The 22,142-nt window shown below is 45.8% G+C and overlaps 1 protein-coding gene across 1 annotated transcript in view; it reads left to right on the top strand.

The window, feature by feature from the left end:
- LOC138665409 (gastrula zinc finger protein XlCGF48.2-like) overlaps positions 1-3,901 on the top strand; it is a 128,243-nt gene extending 124,342 nt beyond the window's left edge. The window contains exon 10 of the mRNA XM_069752861.1: positions 2,993-3,901. Coding sequence (XP_069608962.1) covers positions 2,993-3,504 — 512 coding nt within the window. The 3' untranslated portion in view covers positions 3,505-3,901. The remainder of the gene's footprint in view (positions 1-2,992) is intronic.
- The last annotated feature ends 18,241 nt before the right edge of the window (positions 3,902-22,142 follow it).

The raw sequence follows: 22,142 nt of genomic DNA on the forward strand, positions 1-22,142 counted from the left end.
CCACAAGTGAATCCACATAAGCAAGGAGAAAACAAAACGGGAGAATTTTACTAACTGATTCCCAACCAGCGACAAATATATAAAGCAGTCACGGTGCTTGTTTTGGCTCTGTGACATACATTTTTGTTAGGCTGACCTTGTGGGTGCTATACGTGCACCCAGGAGATTAGTAGCAGGAGTGAAGCTAAATTACTTAAGGTACCTTCACACATAACGATTTCGTTAACGATATCGTTGCAACGTCACGCTTTTTTGTGACGTAGCAACGATCCCGCTAACGATATGTTTATTTGTGACAGCGACCAACGATCAGGCCCCTGCTGGGAGATCGTTGCTCGTGGGGAATGATCAAGACCTTTTTTTGGTCGCTGATCACCCCGCTGTCATCGCTAGATCGGCGTGTGTGACGCCGATCTAGCGATGTGTTCACCGGTAACCAGGGTAAACATCGGGTTACTAAGTGCAGGGCCGCACTTAGTAACCCGATATTTACCCTGGTTACCATTGTAAAAGTAAAAAAAAAAACAGTATATACTTACATTCCGATGTCTGTCACGTCCCTCGCCGTCAGCGTCCCTGCACTTTTACAATGGTAACCAGGGTAAATATCGGGTTACTAAGCGCGGCCCTGCACTTAGTAACCCGATGTTTACCCTGTTTACCCGGGGACATCGGCATCGTTGAAGACAGTTTCAACGATGCTGAAGTCTTTCCCGGATCGTTGGTCGCTGGAGAGAGCTGTCTGTGTGACAGCTCCCCAGCGACCACACAACGACTTACCAACGATCACGGCCAGGTCGTATCGCTGGTCACGATCGTTGGTAAATCGTTTAGTGTAACGGTACCTTAAGTCCTGCTTCTGCCAGGATCAGTGCTAATGCCGGTCCTGGCAGTGTAACACTCTACATGCTGTGGTCAACTGTGACCACTGATTCTTGGCAATTTGCCAGAGGGAGTGGGCTCCCTTTGTCACCCATGGGCCCGTCTCTGCCTAAAGGTACCGTCACACATAACGATATCGTTAATGATATCGTTGCTTTTTGTGACATAGCAACGATATCGTTAACGAAATCATTATGCGTGACAGCGACCAACGATCAGGCCCCTGCTGGGAGATCGTTGGTCGCTGGGGAAAGTCCAGGACTTTATTTCGTCGCTGGATCTCCCGCTGACATCGCTGAATCGGCGTGTGTGACACCGATTTAGCGATGTCTTCACTGGTAACCAAGGTAAACATCGGGTTACTAAGCGCAGGGCCGCGCTTAGTAACCCGATGTTTACCCTGGTTACCATTGTAAATGTAAAAAAAAAACCACTACATACTTACATTCCGGTGTCTGGTCACGTCCCTCGCCTTCAGCTTCCCGCACTGACTGTGAGCGCTGGCCGTAAAGCAAAGCACAGCGGTGACGTCATCGCTGTGCTTTACGGCCGGCGCTCAGTCCGTGCGGGAAGCTGAAGGCGAGGGACGTGACCAGACACCGGAATGTAAGTATGTAGTGTTTTGTTTTTTTACATTTACAATGGTAACCAGGGTAAACATTGGGTTACTAAGCGCGGCCCTGCGCTTAGTAACCCGATGTTTACCCGGGGACTTCGGGATCGTTGGTCGCTGGAGAGCTGTCTGTGTGACAGCTCTCCAGCGACCAAACAGCGACGCTGCAGCGATCGACATCGTTGTCTAGATCGCTGCAGCGTCGCTTAATGTGACGGTACCTTAACAGTGGACCCTTGGCTGCCATGTTACTACACCTATTAGACCCTGCCTAATGCATAGACTACCTATCGTTGTTTTGTGGAAGTATTGCACTGTATTATATGAGCGATCAAGCTCACTGAAGTTCTAGTTCCCTAATGGGGGTAAAATAAAAAGAAAATGTATAAAATATCTAAAAAAAACCAATTAAAGACAAAAAAAGTTTTCCTGTTAATGTTTTATATTGTAGGAAATATAAAAAGAAAATTTCATATCATTAGTATTCCTGCGTCTGTAACAATTTGACCCACTCCGTTACCATATTTAATCACATCCTGACATGTGATGTAAAAGTATGTCAGAGGTTGAGTTCCTGAGTCAATCTCTGATAGTGGCATTTAAAAGAAAGTGTCACATGAAAAAACCCTATTAACCTGCAGATATAGGGATAATGTGCAGGTTAATAGCGTTCTGAACCTGCCTGGTGACGGCATTTAGAGCCTCCTGGCAGCGTTCTAGTTTAGGTCACAGGGTGGCGCCAATATGGGTTCCGTTACCGCTGATACAGAAACAGGCGTCTGTAACCGCGCCCCTAGCACTGACTGACAACCACCGCTCCCTAAACCCAGGACAGTAACGCCCTTCCCCCCAGTGACTGAAACACATTCTGCAGGGAGGAATAAAGATAATTTCCTCCTGGCAGTTGGGCTCTAAGTGCTGGCATCGGACAGGTTCAAAATGCTATTAACCTGAAGATTAACCCCATATCTGCGGGTTAATAGCGTTTTTTTCACGTGTTTTCTTTGTGCAAAAATAGCAAAACATAAATAAAAATATATAAATCCAGAATAAAGTCAACCTGTTATTTGTGCTGCACGGTGAATGCCATATCAATCCTACCGTTAAAAATTGGCAGAATTGCTGATTTACTTTCATTCCCCCTTTCCAAAAGAACAGAATAAAAAGCAATCAAAAAGTCATGTGTACCCAAAAACGTACAAATGAAAGCTTTAATTCACCCCACAAAACAAAAGCCCTGACCTAACACCTATCAGAGTTGTTCAATAGTAAAACGATACCACTGCCATGGAGGAATTTTCCTTAAAGAGGTTGTCCACTATCTGAGTGTTTGCCATCCCTCCCGTGCTGACATGGAGTCCCATCATATCACACTTTAGTATTCTGATATTAGTCTAGAACTAGATTTCTTATTACTATTATCCAGATAATTTTTCCTATATTTGGCGTCCATCAGGATTTCTATTTTTCACAGTAAAGGCCTTTTTTATTTTACAGGTGGTAAAGACACTGCTACATCCGCAGCCGATCTGAAAATCCTTCCCTTCAACCGAAAAATGGTGACTGCAGAAAAACCGTTTTATTGTGCCGACTGTGGCGGCTTCTTTAAGCACAAGTCCAGTTTGATCCTCCACCGTAGAATTCACTCCGGGGAGAAACCATTTTCCTGTTCACAATGTGGAAAAGAGTTTATACAGAAGGCAAATTATATTCGACACCAGAGACTTCACACGGGTGAGAAGCCGTACAAGTGTGCTGAATGCGGGAAGCTTTACGCACAAAAGCAGAGTCTGATCATGCATCAAAAGTTTCATGCTGAAAATGAACCTTTCTCGTGCCCGGAGTGTGGGGAAAACTTCATCCGGCAGTCTCATCTGGTCACTCATAGGAAAACCCACAAAGGTTTAAAACGCTACTCATGCCCTGACTGCGGAGATTTCTTCATGTTGCGTTCCAGTCTAGTCATTCATCAAAGGGTTCATAGTGCCGAAAGGCCGTTTTCTAGCTGAATTGATAGAAGCATATTGACATGAGAAACTCAGATTCTGTAAGCTGCCCTATGTGTATACCTGTATAGTCAGCTGATGTGTTTTCAGGAAATAAGCAGCGTAAAATATGCACGTTTTTGTCGTGGCTTTTACATGCGTTTTTGTTGCAGATTTTTCCCCATTCATTATTAAGGGTGAAAATTTCAGCAAAATTGCTGCAGGAATTGACATGCGGCAGATTTAAATCTGCTGCAAATGTGCAAGGAGAAAATAACGTGTGCATGAGACTTCAGGGATCTCTTTGCTGGTATCAGGAAATCCTACAAATCTGTGAAACAAAAATGCAACATGTGCACAGACCTTAAGTGTATATATATTAAAGCAAATGAAGGCAGGATGACGTAATGTCGGAAGAATACTAGAGACAATGATTTATTTCAGCTTTTATGTTTTTCATCACATTCCCAGTGTCTCGGAAGGTTACATTCCTTGGGTTTGTCCAACTTGGGTCAAATGTTTCAAGTACTGTAGGTTTCCAGAGGCTTCTCACCTTAAGTTGCTAGAATATTGGTCCATTCCTAAGATAACTGTTGTAACAGAGTCAGGTTTGTAGGCCTCTTTGCTCGAACATGCTTTGTCAGTTCTGGATTTACTTTTTTTATGGGATTGAGGTCAGGGGTTTATGATGACCACTTTGTTGACTTTAAAGTGAACCTGCCACCTGATTCTTGCTGTCTCATATGGCTGACCACTGGGTGACGCTCACAGCAAGCCGGCACTGACAACCATAGAGGTCTCCAGACCTCAATTTGTCATGCCAACACATCGGTGACCCGCGATCACGTGACGGGGGTCATCGGTGTGCGTATTTCCGGCACGATTCCCGGAACCGCGATTTAAATGCCGCTGTCAAGAGTTTGACAGCGGCATTTAAATGGTTAATAAGCCGCAGGTGGATCGCAATTCCACCCGAGGCTACTGTGGGCACATGTCAGCTGTTCGAAACACCTGACATGTCCCCGGAAAGATGTGGGCTCACCGCCGGACTTGCATCAAAGGGAGGGTATTAAACATCAGTGTAAATGTACGCCCGATGTCGTAGTGGGTTAATGACCAAGCCAAATTTTTTAAATCTGACCATTGCCACTTTGAGGTAATAACTCTGGAACACTTTTTTTGTCACATATTGTACTTCATGACGATACATTTTGGTCAATATAATTTGTGTTTATTTATGAAAATATCTAAAATATGATAAAAAAATTGAAAATTTCCCAATTTACAAACTTTACATTTTTAAACCCTTAAATCAGATAATTATACCACACAAAATAATGAATAAATACATTTCCCACATGTCTACTTTACATCACTAAAATTTTTGATACATCTTTTTTTTGTTAGGAAGTTTATAAGGGTTAAAAAAAATTTTTTTTTAGGGACCACATCACATTTGAAGTGACTTTGAGTGTCCTATGTGACAGAAAATACCCCAAAGTGACCCCATTCTAAAACCTGCACCCCTCAATGTCCTCAAAACCACATTCAAGAAGTTTATTAACCTTTCAGATTCTTCACAGGAATTGTGTTCTTCACATCCTGGAAGGAAAAAATTTACATTTTACTCATTTTTACAAAAGGGTAGCTGGAGATTTGGAGCCCAAAATTTGTTGTGCAATTTCTCCTGAGTATGCCGATACCCCATATATGGGGTAAAACTACTATTTGGGTACACGGCAGGGCTCGGAAGGGAAGTAGCACCGTTTGACTTTTTGAACGCAAAAATGCCTGGAATCGATAGCAGACACCATTTTGCGTTTGGAGAGCCCCTGATGTGCTGAAACAGTGAAAGTGGAGTGTGACACGTTCTCTTTAGAGGGAATCTGTCAGCAGGATTTTAGTCCCCAAACTATTTATATGCTCATGCAACTGTTTCATAGACAAGGCCAGCAATACCTTTACATGGCCAGTCTGTTCCTCTGTTACTGAGAAATCAACATTTGGAATTGATATGCAAATGATGATAATGAGCTATGGTATAGCTGAAGCCCCTGTCACTCCAGCTCTATATCCTGCCCAGTGTCACTGCCACCTCCTGCTAGACTGATGGGCTCTATGCTCTCTGACTTCGGGCAAAGGCGCTGTCAGTCAAGCAGTACTAGGCAGTGCAGGACGAGGTATAGAGCTGGTGTGATAGAGGCATCAGATCTACCATAGCTCTTCAGCTTCATTTGTATATCAATTCAAATGCTGATTAAGGAATTTCTGGACTTCTCTTGTAAAGTGCTACATGTACATATAAATAGTTTGGGGGAGAGTGAAGTCCTTTTGCCGTATTTCCATTAAATTAAAGGGGCAGCCTCAGACTGGTAGTCTTAAAAATAAAGTATATCATATTCCATCTCTAAATAATTAAGAAAAGCAAAGTTGCAGGAGATTTTATATTGTACAATTCCCAATGTGTATGCTTAGCAGGTTACCATTTCCGGTCTATTTAGAATTGTCATTGTTTTCATCCACATGTCGGTGTAGGCCATGTTTCTTTTTATTGTCTTTGTTAGATAATACACGTGTAAATATGAGCATGAAGGGACTAATATATAATTAAAGGGGTTTTCCGGTTTTGGAAAACTCTTCTTACCTGTTTTAAACAAACACCCTCCCCAGGTCCAGACCTGAGTCTCTGATGCTGCTTCGGTGTCTTGTTGGCTGTTGCATGGATGTTGAAAGTGTAGCCAATCGGTAAGCTCAGCGATTCGTGCCTTACACTCAAGCAAAGCTGCTGATCTCCGTTACTAACAGCAGCGACATGATTTCGGCGCTGCAGACGATAACAGACACTGGGACCAGTGACAGAGACTCAGCACTGGCCTCGGAGAATAAATGATAGTTTGTTTTACAAAGCAGTCTGCAGCCAGGGGAGAGGGGTTTTCTGAAACTTGGAAATTCCCCTTAATAACCTTTTCATTAAAATAATTGTGTGCTTTGTCTCTGTTTTGTATGTGTTCCTTAAAGGAGTTGTTGCCAAAACATTAAGAATGTATTTAAAAGCAGTTTTTGACTAAAGGTACCTTCACACATAACGATATTGTTAACGATATCGTTGCTATTTGTGACGTAGCAACGATATCGTTAATGAAATCGTTATGTGTGACAGCGACCAACGATCAGGCCCCTGCTGGGAGATCGTTGGTCGCTGAATAAAGTCCAGAACTTTATTTCGTCGCTGGACTCCCTGGAGACATCGCTGGATCGGCGTGTGTGACACCGATCCAGCGATGTCTTCACTGGTAACCAGGGTAAACATCGGGTAACTAAGCGCAGGGCCGCGCTTAGTAACCCGATGTTTACCCTGGTTACCATGCTAAAAGTAAAAAAAAACAAACACTAGATACTTACCTACCGCTGTCTGTCCTCCAGCGCTGCGCTCTGCACTCCTCCTGTACTGGTTGTGAGCCGGAAAGCAGAGCGGTGACGTCACCGCTCTGCTTTCCGGCTCCCAGACAGTACAGGAGGAGAGCAGAGAAGCAGAGCGCAGCGCTGGAGGACAGACAGCGGTAGGTAAGTATCTAGTGTTTGTTTTTTTTTACTTTTAGCATGGTAACCAGGGTAAACATCGGGTTACTAAGCGCGGCCCTGCGCTTAGTTACCCGATGTTTACCCTGGTTACCGGCATCGTTGGTCGCTGGAGAGCGGTCTGTGTGACAGCTCTCCAGCGACCAAACAGCGACGCTGCAGCGATTCGGATCGTTGTCGGTATCGCTGCAGCGTCGCTAAATGTGAAGGGGCCTTAACACTATCTCATGTCTTCAACTATCACTGGTTGTATCTCTTCTTTTAAACATTTAAACTTCACACCTATCCTTAAAGAGGACCTGTAGCCTCCTACGCATTCCCGACACAGTAAGATGCCCCCACAGTGCATCCCTTCGTACGCAGTTTAAATGTCACAACACTGCAGTGTCACCCATCCCACTCAAAATAGTGTAGTGGCTAATACATAGCCTAGTTCTCACATTGAGCTGTTCAGGCCTGGGCTGTGTTTGGCTCCTTGCGGTAGACAGACAGGCTCAATTGTGAATCCCCAGTGGACTAAGACATTGGATCTCAGATATCAAAGTATAATTTATTCCACTTTCATATGATTAGCATATTACCTGCCTGATAAATAACAATATTACACCTTCGGCCTGGGACAGCTCATAGAATCCCACGGTTTGCAGTACCATCTCTACGCCGATGACACGCAGATCTACCTATCTGGACCTGACATCACCTCCTTACTGACCAAAATCCCACAATGTCTGTCTGCTATTTCATCTTTCTTTTCTGCTCGCTTTCTAAAACTGAACATGGACAAGAATAGAATTAGACATTAAATAGAATAGAATTCATCATCTTTCCCGTATCTCAGTCTACCCCTTCACCAGACCTATCCATCAATGTCAATGGCTGCTCACTTTCCCCAGTCCCGCATGCTCAGTGCCTTGGAGTGATCTTCAACTTTGCCCTATCTTTCAAGCCTCGTATCCAAGCCCTTGCCTCCTCCTGCTGACTCGAAAACATTTCCCAGATTCCTTGACCAAGAAACTGCTAAAACGCTCGTGCACGCTCTCATCATCTCCCACCTCAATTACTGCAGCATCCTACTCTCTGGCCTCCCCTCTAGCACTCTTGCACCACTCCAGTCTATCCTAAACTCTGCTGCCCGACTAATCCACCTGTCTCCCTGCTATTCCCCAGCCTCTCCTCTCTGCCAAGCCCTTCACTGTCTTCCTATTGTCCAGAGGGTTCAAAACCCTAACTATGACATACAAAGCCATCCACAACCTCTCTCCTCCATACATTTGTTACATGGTCTCCCAGTACTTAACTTCACGCAACCTTCGATCCTCTCAAGATCTCCTTCTCTACTCCCCTCTTATCTCTTCTTCCCACAACGGCATACAAGACTGCTACCTTTCTTCCCCCAAACTGTGGAATGCTCTACCCCAACACATCAGACTTTCACCTACCACGGAAACCTTCAAAAGGAACCCGAAGACTTACCTCTTCTGACAAGCCTACAAGCTGCAGTGATCCTCAGTCTACTGAACCGCTGCACGACCAGCTCTACCCTCTCCCACTGTATCCTCACCCATCCCCTGTAGACTGTGAGCCCTTGCGGGCAGGGTATTCTCTCCTTCTGTACTTGTGTGTGCCTTGTATTGCTCATGTTTATTGTACTTGTCTATGTATGCCCCTTTTTTTCACATGTAAAGCGCCATGGAATAAATGGCGCTATAAAAATGAATAATAATAATAATAACAATATTGGGTTTAAAGTAAGGTGCAGAGTTCTGGTGAAGGTTACATTCTCATGTTTGTATTTTTTGGTGAATCAATTTTACACTGAATGCTATTGTATTTAGCCAAACCTGTGAAATAAGCCAAATCCTCCCAGATCCAGGACAAAGCCTCTTTTACCATTCAGATGCTGTATAGAATCAAATCCTGCTTTGTCACAGTTGGTATCTCCCATAAAAGAAAAATTTTACCAGGAAGAATGAAAGCTACTGGACTTTGTAGCTCAAGTCATTGTTGTATTCTCCCATATCCTACAAAAAATGAGCGAGAGTGGTCACAGCATGTAACAAGCTGAATGGTGGAACCACTGTGCTCAGGACCAATAAAAGCCTGGAGGGGTGTAACTAGGAGCCTCACCTAATCTGACATCGGATACACAGTGGCATACTATACCGTGATCCGAGGAGAGACAAAGGAGGTAGACCAGGTGCTACACCAGGACTGATCTTGGGTAGATGGCAGCTAACCCCCTAGGAATGAGTAGCTAAAAAGGTACATTAAATGTAGGAAGGTGCTGTAAGAACACAGGAACCACAGATACAGACTGGATCGGCTGATGTACAGATGAGCACTGGCTGGTGTGGCTGTACCGGCTGACGTAGAGAAGAGCCCTGGCAGGTGCAGATGCACCATCTGAAGTAGAGATGAGCATTGGCAGATTCAGCTGGTCGGCTGACGTAGATATGAGCCCTGGCAGGTGCAGGCAGGCACTGTGAATTCGAATCAGGTTATATGCACTTCATAGGTCGGAGTTTTGTGAAGACTCTGGAACCCTTAAGGTGATCAAACAGCTCGGAGATGAGAGGTAGAGGATACTTATTCTTAACCGTGATTTGGATAAGGCCCTTATAGTCGATGCATGTTTGCAGAGAACTGTCCTAAACAAAAAAAGAACCCTGCTCCAGCTGAGGAAGATTTCTGGATAAATCCTCTGGCAAGGTTCTCCTCTATATATTTGGATACGGCACGAGTCTCAGCATGTGACAGGATACATCATCGTGGTCTGCAATAAGCTTCATGTGATTCACGACCTTTTTCTTTCCCGCAATCTTGCCTTCCTTGGCCTCACAGAAACATGGCTAACACCCTCTGACACCGCCTCCCCTGCTGCGCTGTGTTACGGAGGCCTCCACTTCACCCACACCCCTCGACCCGGCAACAAACATGGTGGAGGAGTGGGTCTTCTCCTTTCTTCAAACTGCACCTCTAACCCAATCCCACCTCTTCCCTCCCTTATCCTCCCCTCTTTTGAAGTCCATTCTGTCCGCATCTACTCTCCCTCCAACCTCCAAGTGGCCGTCATATACCGACCTGCGGGCCCGGCCACTGCCTTTATTGACCAATTCTCCACCTGGCTTCTTCACTTTCTCTCTGCTGACACTCCCACCATCATCATGGGTGACTTCAACATCCCCATTGATACCCTTCAGTCAACAGCCTCCAAACTTCTGTCCCTTACCTCATCCTTTGGACTTACTCAGTGGTCCTCCGCAGCCACCCACACGGATGGGCATACACTAGACCTGGTATTCACCCGTCTCTGCTCTCTATCTAACTTCACCACCTCCCCTCTCCCTCTATCCGACTACCATCTGCTCACCTTCTCATCCCTGTCCTCCTCACCAATCATCCATATCCAGCAACATGCGCACCCACGCAGAAACCTTGCACACCTAGACACCCACACACTCTCTGACTCCATCCTACCACTGGCATCCATATCCTCACTCCACGACACAGACAGTGCTGCTGCTTTCTACAATGCCACTCTCGCATCAGCTATTGACACGGTTGCCCCTCTCGTCCATGGCAGAGCGCGACGTATCAATAGACAACCTTGGCATAATAACACCACCAAAAAGCTAAGGCAAGTGTCCAGGGTTGCGGAGCGGCGTTGGAAGAAAACACACTCGCAAGACGACTTCACTGTATTCAAACAAGCAACACTCGCTTTTAAATCTGCACTCACCTCTGCTAAACAGGCCTACTTCACAACCCTCGTATCTTCCCTATCCCACAACCCCAAACAGTTATTCAAAACATTTAACTCCCTCCTCCGCCCCCCACTGCCCCCTCCAACCTCCCTCATCTCTGCTGAGGACTTTGCCACACACTTTAAAAATAAGATCGACCAGACAAGGCAAGACTTTATTGTTCAACCACCACAACCCCTTTATATACCAGACCAATGCCCAAACCCCATAACCTCCCTATCCAACATCACTGAAGGGGGACTTAATTGTCTCCTCTCCAAATCCCACCTCACCACCTGTGCGCTCGACCCCATCCCACCTCCCCAACCTCACCACCACACTTATCCCATCCCTAACCCACCTCTTCAACCTATCACTAACTTCTGGCACCTTCCCCTCTGCGTTCAAACATGCCACAATCACGCCTATCCTTAAAAAGCCAACCCTCGATCCAACTGCTATGTCCAGCTATCGCCCAATATCGCTGCTCCCATTTGCTTCCAAACTCCTGGAGCAGCACGTCCATGCTGAACTCTCCTCCCACCTCTCATCTAACTTGTTGTACGACAATCTACAATCTGGTTTCCGCCCCCATCACTCAACTGAGACTGCCCTGACCAAAATCACTAACGACCTACTTACCGCCAAAGCTACTGGACAATACTCTGTACTCCTCCTTCTAGACCTGTCCTCTGCTTTCGACACAGTTGACCACTGCCTCCTACTACAGATCCTCTCCTCCTTTGGCATCAAAGACCTCGCCCTATCCTGGATCGCCTCGTACCTTTCCAACCGCACATTCAGCGTTTCCCACTCCCATACTACCTCCTCATCCCACCCTCTCTCTGTTGGAGTCCCCCAAGGCTCTGTTCTAGGACCCCTACTCTTCTCAATCTATACACTTGGCTTGGGACAACTCATAAAGTCCCATGGATTCCAGTACCACCTCTATGCTGACGACACTCAGATCTACCTCTCTGGCCCAGACGTCACCGCTCTGCTGTCCAGAATCCCAGAGTGCCTATCAGCCATATCCTCCTTCTTCTCCTCTCGCTTCCTCAAACTCAATGTGGACAAATCTGAACTCATCATCTTTCCTCCATCCCACAAATCTTCCTTACTTGACCTATCTATCGCAGTCAATGACATCATGCTTTCCCCTGTACCCGAAGTCCGCTGCCTCGGAGTAACCTTCGACTCTGCCCTGTCCTTCAAACCACACATCCAAGCTCTTTCCACCTCCTGTCGCCTCCAGCTCAAAAATATCTCCAGGATCCGTCCTTTCCTCAACCCCCAATCTACTAAAATGCTTGTGCACGCCCTCATCATTTCCCGCCTTGACTACTGCAACATCCTTTTCTGTGGCCTCCCTGCTAACACCCTTGCACCTCTCCAGTCCATCCTTAACTCTGCTGCCCGACTAATCCATCTCTCTCCTCGCTACTCCTCCGCTTCCCCCCTCTGCAAATCTGACCTACAAAGCTATCCACAACCTGTCTCCTCCATATATCTCTGAACTAATCTCTCGATATCTTCCCTCACGTGACCTCCGGTCCTCCCAAGACCTCCTTCTCTCCTCCACACTTATTCGCTCCTCATCCAATCGCCTCCAAGACTTCTCCCGAATATCCCCCATCCTCTGGAACTCTCTGCCCCAACACGTCCGACTATCAACCACAGTCGGATCCTTCAGACGGAACCTGAAAACTCATCTCTTCAGGAAAGCCTACAGCCTGCACTGACACCGCTGCTGCCTCATCACCAACGAAGCTACCGCCTCACCAACACCGGAGCTACCGCCTCACCAACACCGGAGCTACCGCCTCACCAACACCGGAGCTCCTGCAACCCTCAACCTACTGTCTCCTTCCCCATAATCCTGTAGAATGTAAGCCCGCAAGGGCAGGGTCCTCGCCCCTCTGTATCAGTCCGTCATTGTTAGTTTGTTTACTGTATGTGATATTTGTAACTTGTATGTAACCCCTTCTCATGTACAGCACCATGGAATCAATGGTGCTATATAAATAAATAATAATAATTAGTTTTAGCCTCTTGTCAAAGACGTTCACGTACGTCCAATATGCTGCAGGCAAACCAGGGGAAGTCGGAGATTGGACAAGATGAACGGGAGCTTCTACCCTCGGTATGACGGACTGGTTGACCATTGTCACCTGGTCCACTTGCATAGGCTTTGGGGAGAATGCCGATGCCTGCTGTAAGACTGGCTTTTGAAAGGTAGGTGCCAGGCATAAGGGTCTTCTCTCACAGGTTATCTCTCTGGAGCGCTCCTGGTACCTGATGTCAATCCGTGTAGCCAGAGACACCAGGTCATCCATGGAGGAGGGTATGTCGCGACTGGCTAGCTCATCTTTGATTCGCCCAGAAAGGCCCTCCCAGAAGGTGGTCACCAAAGCTTCGTTATTCCAGGAGAGTTCAGATGAGAATGTGCGGAAACATGCAGGGTACTGGCCCACTGTGAGGTTTCCATGACGCAGACATAGAAGAAATAGAAATGTAAAGGCACCAACTGTCATCTATCTTGGTATTGTAAAGTCAAAATCTGCACTGTAAATCATGTTTACAGATTTTACCCTTGAACTGTGATTGAAAGATCAGTTCAGGAAGAGAAATAATAATCTCTGATAAGATATATTAAAGTTTCTTATGTGTACTATTGATTTTGGAAATTAAGTAATTCTGCTGCAAGTTCTCCTGAAATGACAGTTACACTTTAACTCCTTAACCCCATATGACATACTATCTCGTCGAGGTGACCTGGGACTTAATTCCCAGTGACGGGATAGTACGTCATATGCGATCGGCCGCGCTCACGGGGGGAGCGCGGCCGATCACAGCCGGGTGTCAGCTGACTATTGCAGCTGACATCCGGCACTATGTGCAAGGAGCGGTCACGGACCGCCCCTGGCACATTAACCCCCGGCACACTGGGATCAAACATGATCGCAGTGTTCCGGCGGCATAGGGAAGCATCGCGCAGGGAGGGGGCTCCCTGCGAGCTTCCCTGAGACCCTCGGAGCAACGCATTGCTCCAAGGGTCTCCTACATTCTCCCTGCAGGCCCCGGATCCAAAATGGCCGCGGAGCTGCATCCGGGTCCTACAGGGAGGTGGCTTACCAGCACCTGCTCAGAGCATGCACTGGTAAGCCTGCAGCCCTGCCTGTCAGATCGGCGATCTGACCCTATAACATGATGACCCCCCGGGGCAATGTTGTAAAGTAAAAAAAAATATTCCTAAATAAAGAAAAAATATATATAATTCCCATAAATACATTTCTATATCTAAATAAAAAAAAACAATAAAAGTACACATATTTAGTATCACCGCGTCCGTAATGACCCCACCTATAAAACTGTCCCGCTAGTTAACCCCTTCAGTGAACGCGGTAAAAAAAAAAGAGGCAAAAAACAACGCTTTATTATCATACCACCAAACAAAAAGTGTAATAACACGCGATCAAAAAGACGGATATAAATAACCATGGTACCGCTGAAAACTTCATCTTGTCCCACAAAAAACGAGCCGCTATACAGTATCATCAGCGAAAAAATAAAAGTTATAGTCCTCAGAATAAAGCGATGCAAAAATAATTATTTTTTCTATAAAATAGTTTTTATTGTATAAAAGCGCCAAAACATTAAAAAATGATATAAATGAGGTATTGCTGTAATCGTACTGACCCGAACAATAAAACAGCTTCATCAGTTTTACCAAATGTGGAACGGTATAAACACCCTCCCCCTCTCTCCCCCCCCCCCCCAGAAATCCATGAATAGCTGGTTTTTGGTCATCCTGCCTCACAAAAATCGGAATAAAAAGCGATCAAAAAAAGTCACGTGCCCGAAAAAGGTTACCAATAAAAACGTCAACTCATCCTGCAAAAAACAAGACCTTACATGACTCTGTGGACCAAAATATGGAAAAATTATAGATCTCAAAATGTGGAGATGCAAAAACTATTTTTTGCAATGAAATGCGTCTTTTAGTCTGTGACGGCTGTCAATCATAAAAATCCGCTAAAAAAATTCTATAAAAATAAATCAAACCCCCCTTCATCACCCCCTTAGTTAGGGAAAAATAATAAAGTTAAAAAAAATGTATTTATTTCCATTTTCCCATTAGGGTTAGGGCTCGGGTTGGTGCTATGGTTAGGGTTTCAGTTAGAATTGGGGGTTTCCACTGTTTAGGCACATCAGGGGCTCTCCAAACGAGACATGGCGTCCGATCTCAATTCCAGCCAATTCTGCGTTGAAAAACTAAAACAGTGCTCCTTCCCTTTCGAGCTCTCCCGTGCGCCCAAGCAGGGGTTTACCCCAATATATGGGGTATCAGCGTACTCAGGACGAATTGGACAACTTTTGGGGTCCAATTTCTCTTGTTACCCTTGGGAAAATAAAAATTTGGGGGGCTAAATAAACATTTTTGTGGGGAAAAATGATTTTTTTATTTTCACGGCTCTGCATTATAAACTGTAGTAAAACACTTGGGGGTTCAAAGTTCTCACAACACATCTAGATACGTTCCTTGGGGGGTCTAGTTTCCAATATGTGGTCACTTGTGGGGGGTTTCTACTGTTTAGGTACATTAGGGGCTCTGCAAACGCAATGTGATGCCTGCAGACCATTCCATCTAAGTCTGCATTCCAAATGGCGCTCCTTCCCTTCCGAGCTCTGCCATGCGCCCAAACGGTGGTTCCCCCCCCACATACGGGGTATCAGCGTACTCAGGACAAATTGTACAACAACTTTTGGGGTGCAATTTATCCTGTTACCCTTGGGAAAATACAAAACTGGGGACTAAAAAATAATTTTTGTGGGAAAAAAATAATTTGTATTTTCACGGCTGGGCGTTATAAAATGTAGTGAAACACTTGGGGGTTCAAAGCTCACACAACACATCTAGATAAGTTCCTTAGGGGATCTACTTTCCAAAATGGTGTCACTTTTGGGGGGTTTCAATGTTTAGGCACATCAGTGGCTCTCCAAACGCAACATGGTGTCCCATCTCAATTCCAGTCAATTTTGCATTGAAAAGTCAAACGGCTCTCCTTCCCTCCAGAGCTCTGCCATGCGCCCAAACAATGGTTTACACCCACATAAGGGGTATCAGCGTACTAAGGACAAATTGCACAACTTTTGGGGTCCAATTTCTTCTCTTACCCTTGGGAAAATAAAAAATTGGGGGCGAAAAGATCATTTTTGTGAAAAAATATTATTTTTTATTTTTACGGCTCTGCATCATAAACTTCTGTGAAGCACTTGGTGGGTCAAAGTGCTCACCACACATCTAGATAAGTTCCTTAGGGGGTCTACTTTCCAAAATGGTGTCAATTGTGGGGGGTTTCAATGTTTAGGCATATCAGGGGCTCTCCAAACGCAACATGGCATCCCATCTCAATTCCAGTCAATTTTGTATTGAAAAGTCAAATAGCGCTCCTTCCCTTCCGAGCTCTGCCATGCGCCCAAATAGTGGTTTACCCTAACATATGGGGTATCGGCGTACTCAGGACAAATTGTACAACAACTTTTGTGGTCCATTTTCTCCTGATACCCTTGGTAAAATGAATCAACTTGGAGCTGAAGTAAATTTTGTGTGAAAAAAGTTAAATGTTCATTTTTATTTAAACATTCTAAAAATCTCTGTGAAACACCTGAAAGATTAATAAACTTCTTGAATGTGGTTTTGAGCACCTTGAGGGGTGCAGTTTTTTGAATGGTATCACACTTGGTTATTTACTATCATATAGACCCCTCAAAATGACTTCAAATGAGATGTGGTCCCTAAAAAAAATGGTGTTGTAAAAATGAGAAATTGCTGGTCAACTTTTAACCCTTAGAACTCACTAACAAAAAAATTTTGGTTCCAAAATTGTGCTGATGTAAAGTAGACGTGGGAAATGTTACTTATTAAGTATTTTGTGTGACATATCTCTGTGATTTAAGGGCATAAAAATTCAAAGTTGGAAAATTGCGAAATTTTCAACATTTTCACCAAATTTCCATTTTTTTCACAAATAAACGCAAGTCTTATTGAAGAAATTTTACCACTATCATGAATTACAATATGTCACGAGAAAACAATGTCAGAATCATCAGGATCCGTTGAAGCGTTCCAGAGTTATAACCTCATAAAGGGACAGTGGTCAGAATTGTAAAAATTGGCCCAGTCATTAACGTGCAAACCACCCTTGAGGCTTAAGGGGTTAAAGGCAACCAGTCAGGCAACTCATAGTGCCAAACATCAGGCAGCATGAATCGCAGCGAAATAGCAAAATTGTAGCATGGTATTTTATTCTCTGAAACACTTCGGCAAATAGACGAGACCGGCATGGCACCTTGCAGGGCTCTTCCTAGCATTGCTGCAGCTGTTGACTGGTCTTTCTTGTGTGTGCACTTAGGGAGAGACTTTTCCTTTAAAGTATATCTTCTCTGAAACATCGGAGCATTTCAGAGAATGAGATCTGCGATTCATGCCTCCTGCGGTGTGTGCGGCATGAATTGCCTTAGGCTACGTTCACATTAGCGTCATGCGACGCTGCGTCGCCGACGCAACGCACGACGGATCGGAAACGCACGCAAAAACGCACCTTTTTTGACGCAAGCGTCGGACGGATGCGTCGTAAAACGCAGCGTTTTTTGTGCGTTTTTTTGTTTTTTTACAAAAAACGCAGCGTTTTACGACGCATGCGTTGTCAAACAATGATTATATCTTTACACACAATTTAGTGTCTAGACACTAGATAACACCACCAATGAATAGAAGAGGGTGGGTCTAGTGTCTAGACAATCGATAATGCCACCAATGGGTAGATGAGGGTGGGTATTAATGTAATAGTGGTATATATACCCCGGCATAGATTATTTCCAACCATAGAGCATCAAGATGGATCGTTCCATGGAGAGTATCTACCTCAATTTTGAGCTGGAATTAGCCCTTGCTATTGCCTATGCTATTGCCTGTCATGAACAGAGGAAAAGAGACAAACTACGGAGAAGGAGTCGTCGGCGTTTTTGGCTACACCCTATAGTGGAAGTCCGAGAGAGTCGTGGAGCCTACCATTGTCTGTTTGGCGAGTTAAATCACAACCAGGAGAAATACTTCGAGTACACCAGGATGTCTCAAAACAGCTTCCGATATCTGCTGCGTCTGGTGGAAGGAAGTATTTCCAGGCAGGACACGCAGCTCCGTAAATCGATTTCCCCCGAGGAACGTCTGCTGGTGACTCTATGGTACGTAATGGAATGTGAAGGATTTATATGTTCTTGCCATTTTTTTAAAGTAACGTGTTTTTGTTTTGTGGGGTGGGGGATTGTAATTAAAAATGAAAAATTCTTTCATAACAATGTAATTAATTATATTTATTTATTTTTCTTCTTGTCAGTTTCCTGGCTACCGGAGAGACCTTGAGATCACTGCATTTCCAGTTTCGTATTGGAGTCTCCACACTGTCTGGTATTATTGCCGACACATGCCGCGCATTGTGGGACAACCTCCGGGAGGAATTTTTACCCATCCCTACAACAGAAATATGGCAGGCCAACGCCCAAAAATTCGAACAAGTGTGTTCTTTCCCTAACTGTATTGGAGCCGTGGATGGGAAGCACATTAGGATTACCAAGCCTTCAAGAAGTGGATCTCTGGGGGCGTGGCCTAGCGACGAATGTGAGCGGACGTGCGAAGGGTCTCTCTCCCTGCACCGCTCCTTAAACCTACCCTTTCAGGCGCCGCCGAACGCCGAAAACCGGGCAGAGGGACCCCGCAAGTCCCCGGCGAGGGGAAGAAGGCTCCGGAGTTGATAAGCGGTGAGGAGCGGAGATGCCGCGCCGCAAACAGTCGGCGCCTGCAGCCGGCGCGAAAATTCAAGATGGCGCCGTGGCCGAGGAGGAGGCGGCCAGGGCCAGCGCTACATACCGCCGGAGGCTGGAGGTAATAGCCCGGCTGGAGCGATTTGCCCGCACGGAGGAGGGGGGAGCCCTGCTGCTGGATCCAGAGGGACTTGAGGTGGAGGAAGCCCTGATGAGGCAAGAAAGTGGAGGGGACGCTGGGACCGGTGAAGTGGAGGTGCAATGTTCCCCAGGGAGGGCGCAGGGAGCGCACAGTGCAGAAAGTGTGACACCTGCTGCTAGCCCTGTGCAGACCAATGACTCTGATGTGGTACAGCAGCCAAGGATGGGGGAACCAACACTGCAGGACATTTTCTCTGTCGTTATTCACTGCAAATCTGCCCTGGCCGCGCTGAATCTGAGGGTGGATGATCTGACAGTTGAAATAAAGTCCCTTAACTCTGCTATGCGCAAAGTGGAGAAAAGAGTGGAGGTGGTGGAGGAGCGTGTGGGTAGTGTGGAGGATCAGACAAACGAACTGTTAAAAAGAGAAAAGAAATATATTCAACGAATTGCAGAGCTGGAATTTAAGACAGATGATTTGGAAAACCGATCTCGGAGAAACAATTTAAGAATAATTGGGGTGCCGGAGAAGGTGGAGGGAAATAATTCCACTGAATATATTGAGGCATGGCTCAAGAACTCGGTGGGAGGAGCAGACCTTACCAAACATTTCTCGGTGGAAAGGGCTCATCGGGTCCCCACTCGCCCTCTGCCGCCCGGCTCGGCCCCTCGTGCCATATTGGCAAAAATTCTGGACTACCGGGATCGGGAGACTTTACTGAGAAAGGCCAGGCTGAGTGATGGCCTGAGTATAAATGGGAATCGGATCTCCATTTATCCGGACTACTCGGCATCGGTGCAGAAACTTAGAATGAAGTTTGGGGAGGTCAAGCGACGGCTCCGTGAACTGGACCTAAAATATTCAATGCTCTACCCAGCTAAGCTTAGGGTCGTGGCGCTGGACCGTGTTCAATTTTTTCAAAATCCGGAGGAGGCGATGCAATGGCTGGACACCAACGCCAAGAAGATTGGCACTGAGCGGAACCGTTAAGAATGTTTCGGAAGGATTGTGACTCTGCTGGTTCTGCCTCTCTTCGTTGGAGGGGTCCTTTCTGAATGTTACTGTTGTAGATGGTTCAACTGCACCTAACGTTTACAGTATTATGTTCGGCCGCGTAATGAATATTTCATATTGGTCGCGGTGTGGGGGGAAGAGATGGACGGCAAAAGACTTAGTTCTAGGGTATACTAAGTGCCCTCGGTTCTCATATAGAGAAAGAAAGTTCGGAGTATCTGAGTTATCTTGAGTTTTAGATGGGGAAGGTTGGGTTAGTTGTTGGGATGGGGGGTGGGAAGGGGGGGGAGGAGGGCATTGGGGGAGACCTGGGAGAGACGATTCTTATTTTATACCTTTTTCTAAGGAAATGGAAGGGAAGGTTAATATTATAAGTTGGAATGTTAGGGGGCTAGCGGACGCTACTAAACGTGCGGCAATATTTCAGTACTTAGTGAAACAGAGGCCCTCGGTGATATGCCTGCAAGAAACTCACTTAGTGGAGGAAAAAGTAGATATGTTACAGAAAAAATGGGTGCGCAGGGCATATCACTCGACTTTCTCTAATTATGCAAGGGGGGTGTCTGTTTTGATCCATACTAGTACTCCATTTGAGGAAGTTGAGGTTAAAATTGATAAAGATGGTCAGTATGTCCTTTTGGTGTGTAAAATTCTTAACCGTCTGATTTGCATTGTTTCAATATATATACCCCCGCCGTATTCTGGTAAGAAAATTCAAGAGATTTTGGAGCATATGAGAGGGTGGGTCGGGGTTCCTCTTCTGGTGGTTGGAGATGTGAACAATATTGCCGACGACCATTGGGATAAGAGTAATCACGCTCCGCTACGTAGGGACGGTAATGGCACTCCTTTTGGGAATTACCTTAGAGAAATAGGCTGGATTGACTTATGGCGGGTTCGAAACGCTAATACTTATTCTTATTCCTGTTACTCGACCACGTATGGTTCTATGTCTCGTATCGATGTCGCCATGGGCAATGATGGGATGAACGAATTGTTAAGTGAGGTGGAATATAATCCCAGGATTCTATCAGATCATAGTCCAGTTCGGGTATCATTAAAATTATCTGAACAGGTTGGTTCACGGAAGATGGGATGGAAGGTCCACCCCTCCTGGTTACAACTCTTGGACATGGAAAGGGTGGGGGCTGAAATAGAGGAGTTTTTTAGGATTAATGATGGGAGTGCGGAATGCCACGTAGTATGGGACACCATGAAGGCGTATTTAAGGGGGATTCTGTTTCGTGACATTTCACGACATAAGACTAGGACTAGAGTACAGGATCAAGCTATTCTGGAAGAACTGAAGGCAGCTGAGGCAGCATTGGGGGCCCATTGTACTAAGGAGTCTCAGAGTCGGATGAGGAAGGCCCAAGAGGAGGTCAATCAATTATATTTGAGAAGGGCGGAGAGATTGCGGGCCTTTCAAAAAGCGTCTTTTTATTCAGAGGGGGAAAAGGTGGGGCATTTACTTTCGGTAGTGGCGTCTGCACAGAGGGACTCCTCTCATGTCTACTCCATTAGGAGGGAAGATGGAATATTGGTTACTCAGGGGGAGCAGATTTTGGAAGTGTTTAGGAAATTCTACAATAAGCTATATACTTCAAGTGTGGACAGGGGGGCTGAGGACATGACGGACTACTTGGAGGGGATTGACCTGCCTAGGTTGAGTAAAGAAGACTGTGAGTTGTTGGAGGAGCCGATTGGGGAGGAAGAATTGGGGGCCGCTTTGGCGGGGGTTGCTGGGGGTAGGGCTCCGGGGGCGGATGGTATTCCAGCTGAGATGTACAAGGTATTGAAAGAAACTTTGTTGGCCAAACTGTCGGAGGTGTATAATAGGTCATTGGAAAGAGGGGAGTTACCTGTTTCAATGAGAGAGGCTATCGTGGTCGTTATCCCTAAGGCCGATAAGGACCCACAACTACCAGAATCCTATAGACCAATCTCACTTTTGACGGCTGACATTAAGATACTGGCAAAAGCTCTGGCAAACAGGTTATCTAGGGTGATTGACAGACTGGTTCACCCGGATCAGTCAGGCTTTATGCCCAATAAATCAACGGCACTTAATCTGAGAAGGTTATTTTTAAATTTGCAAATCCCTTCTGACAATGTTGGCAAAAGGGTTGTGGTATCCTTGGACGCTCATAAGGCTTTTGATTGCGTGGAGTGGAGTTATTTGTGGTCAGTACTGGAACGAATGGGGTTTGGACCTAAATTTATCTCATGGGTGCGGCTGTTGTACTCTTCTCCGGTGGCCAAAATTAGAGTGAATGACGCTCTCTCTGAGACTTTCTCTTTATCTAGAGGTACTAGACAGGGCTGCCCTCTGTCCCCGCTGCTCTTCGCCTTGGCGGTGG

The sequence above is a fragment of the Ranitomeya imitator genome, chromosome 2 (assembly GCF_032444005.1).
Source record: "Ranitomeya imitator isolate aRanImi1 chromosome 2, aRanImi1.pri, whole genome shotgun sequence".
In the NCBI taxonomy this organism is placed as follows: Eukaryota; Metazoa; Chordata; class Amphibia; order Anura; family Dendrobatidae; genus Ranitomeya; species Ranitomeya imitator.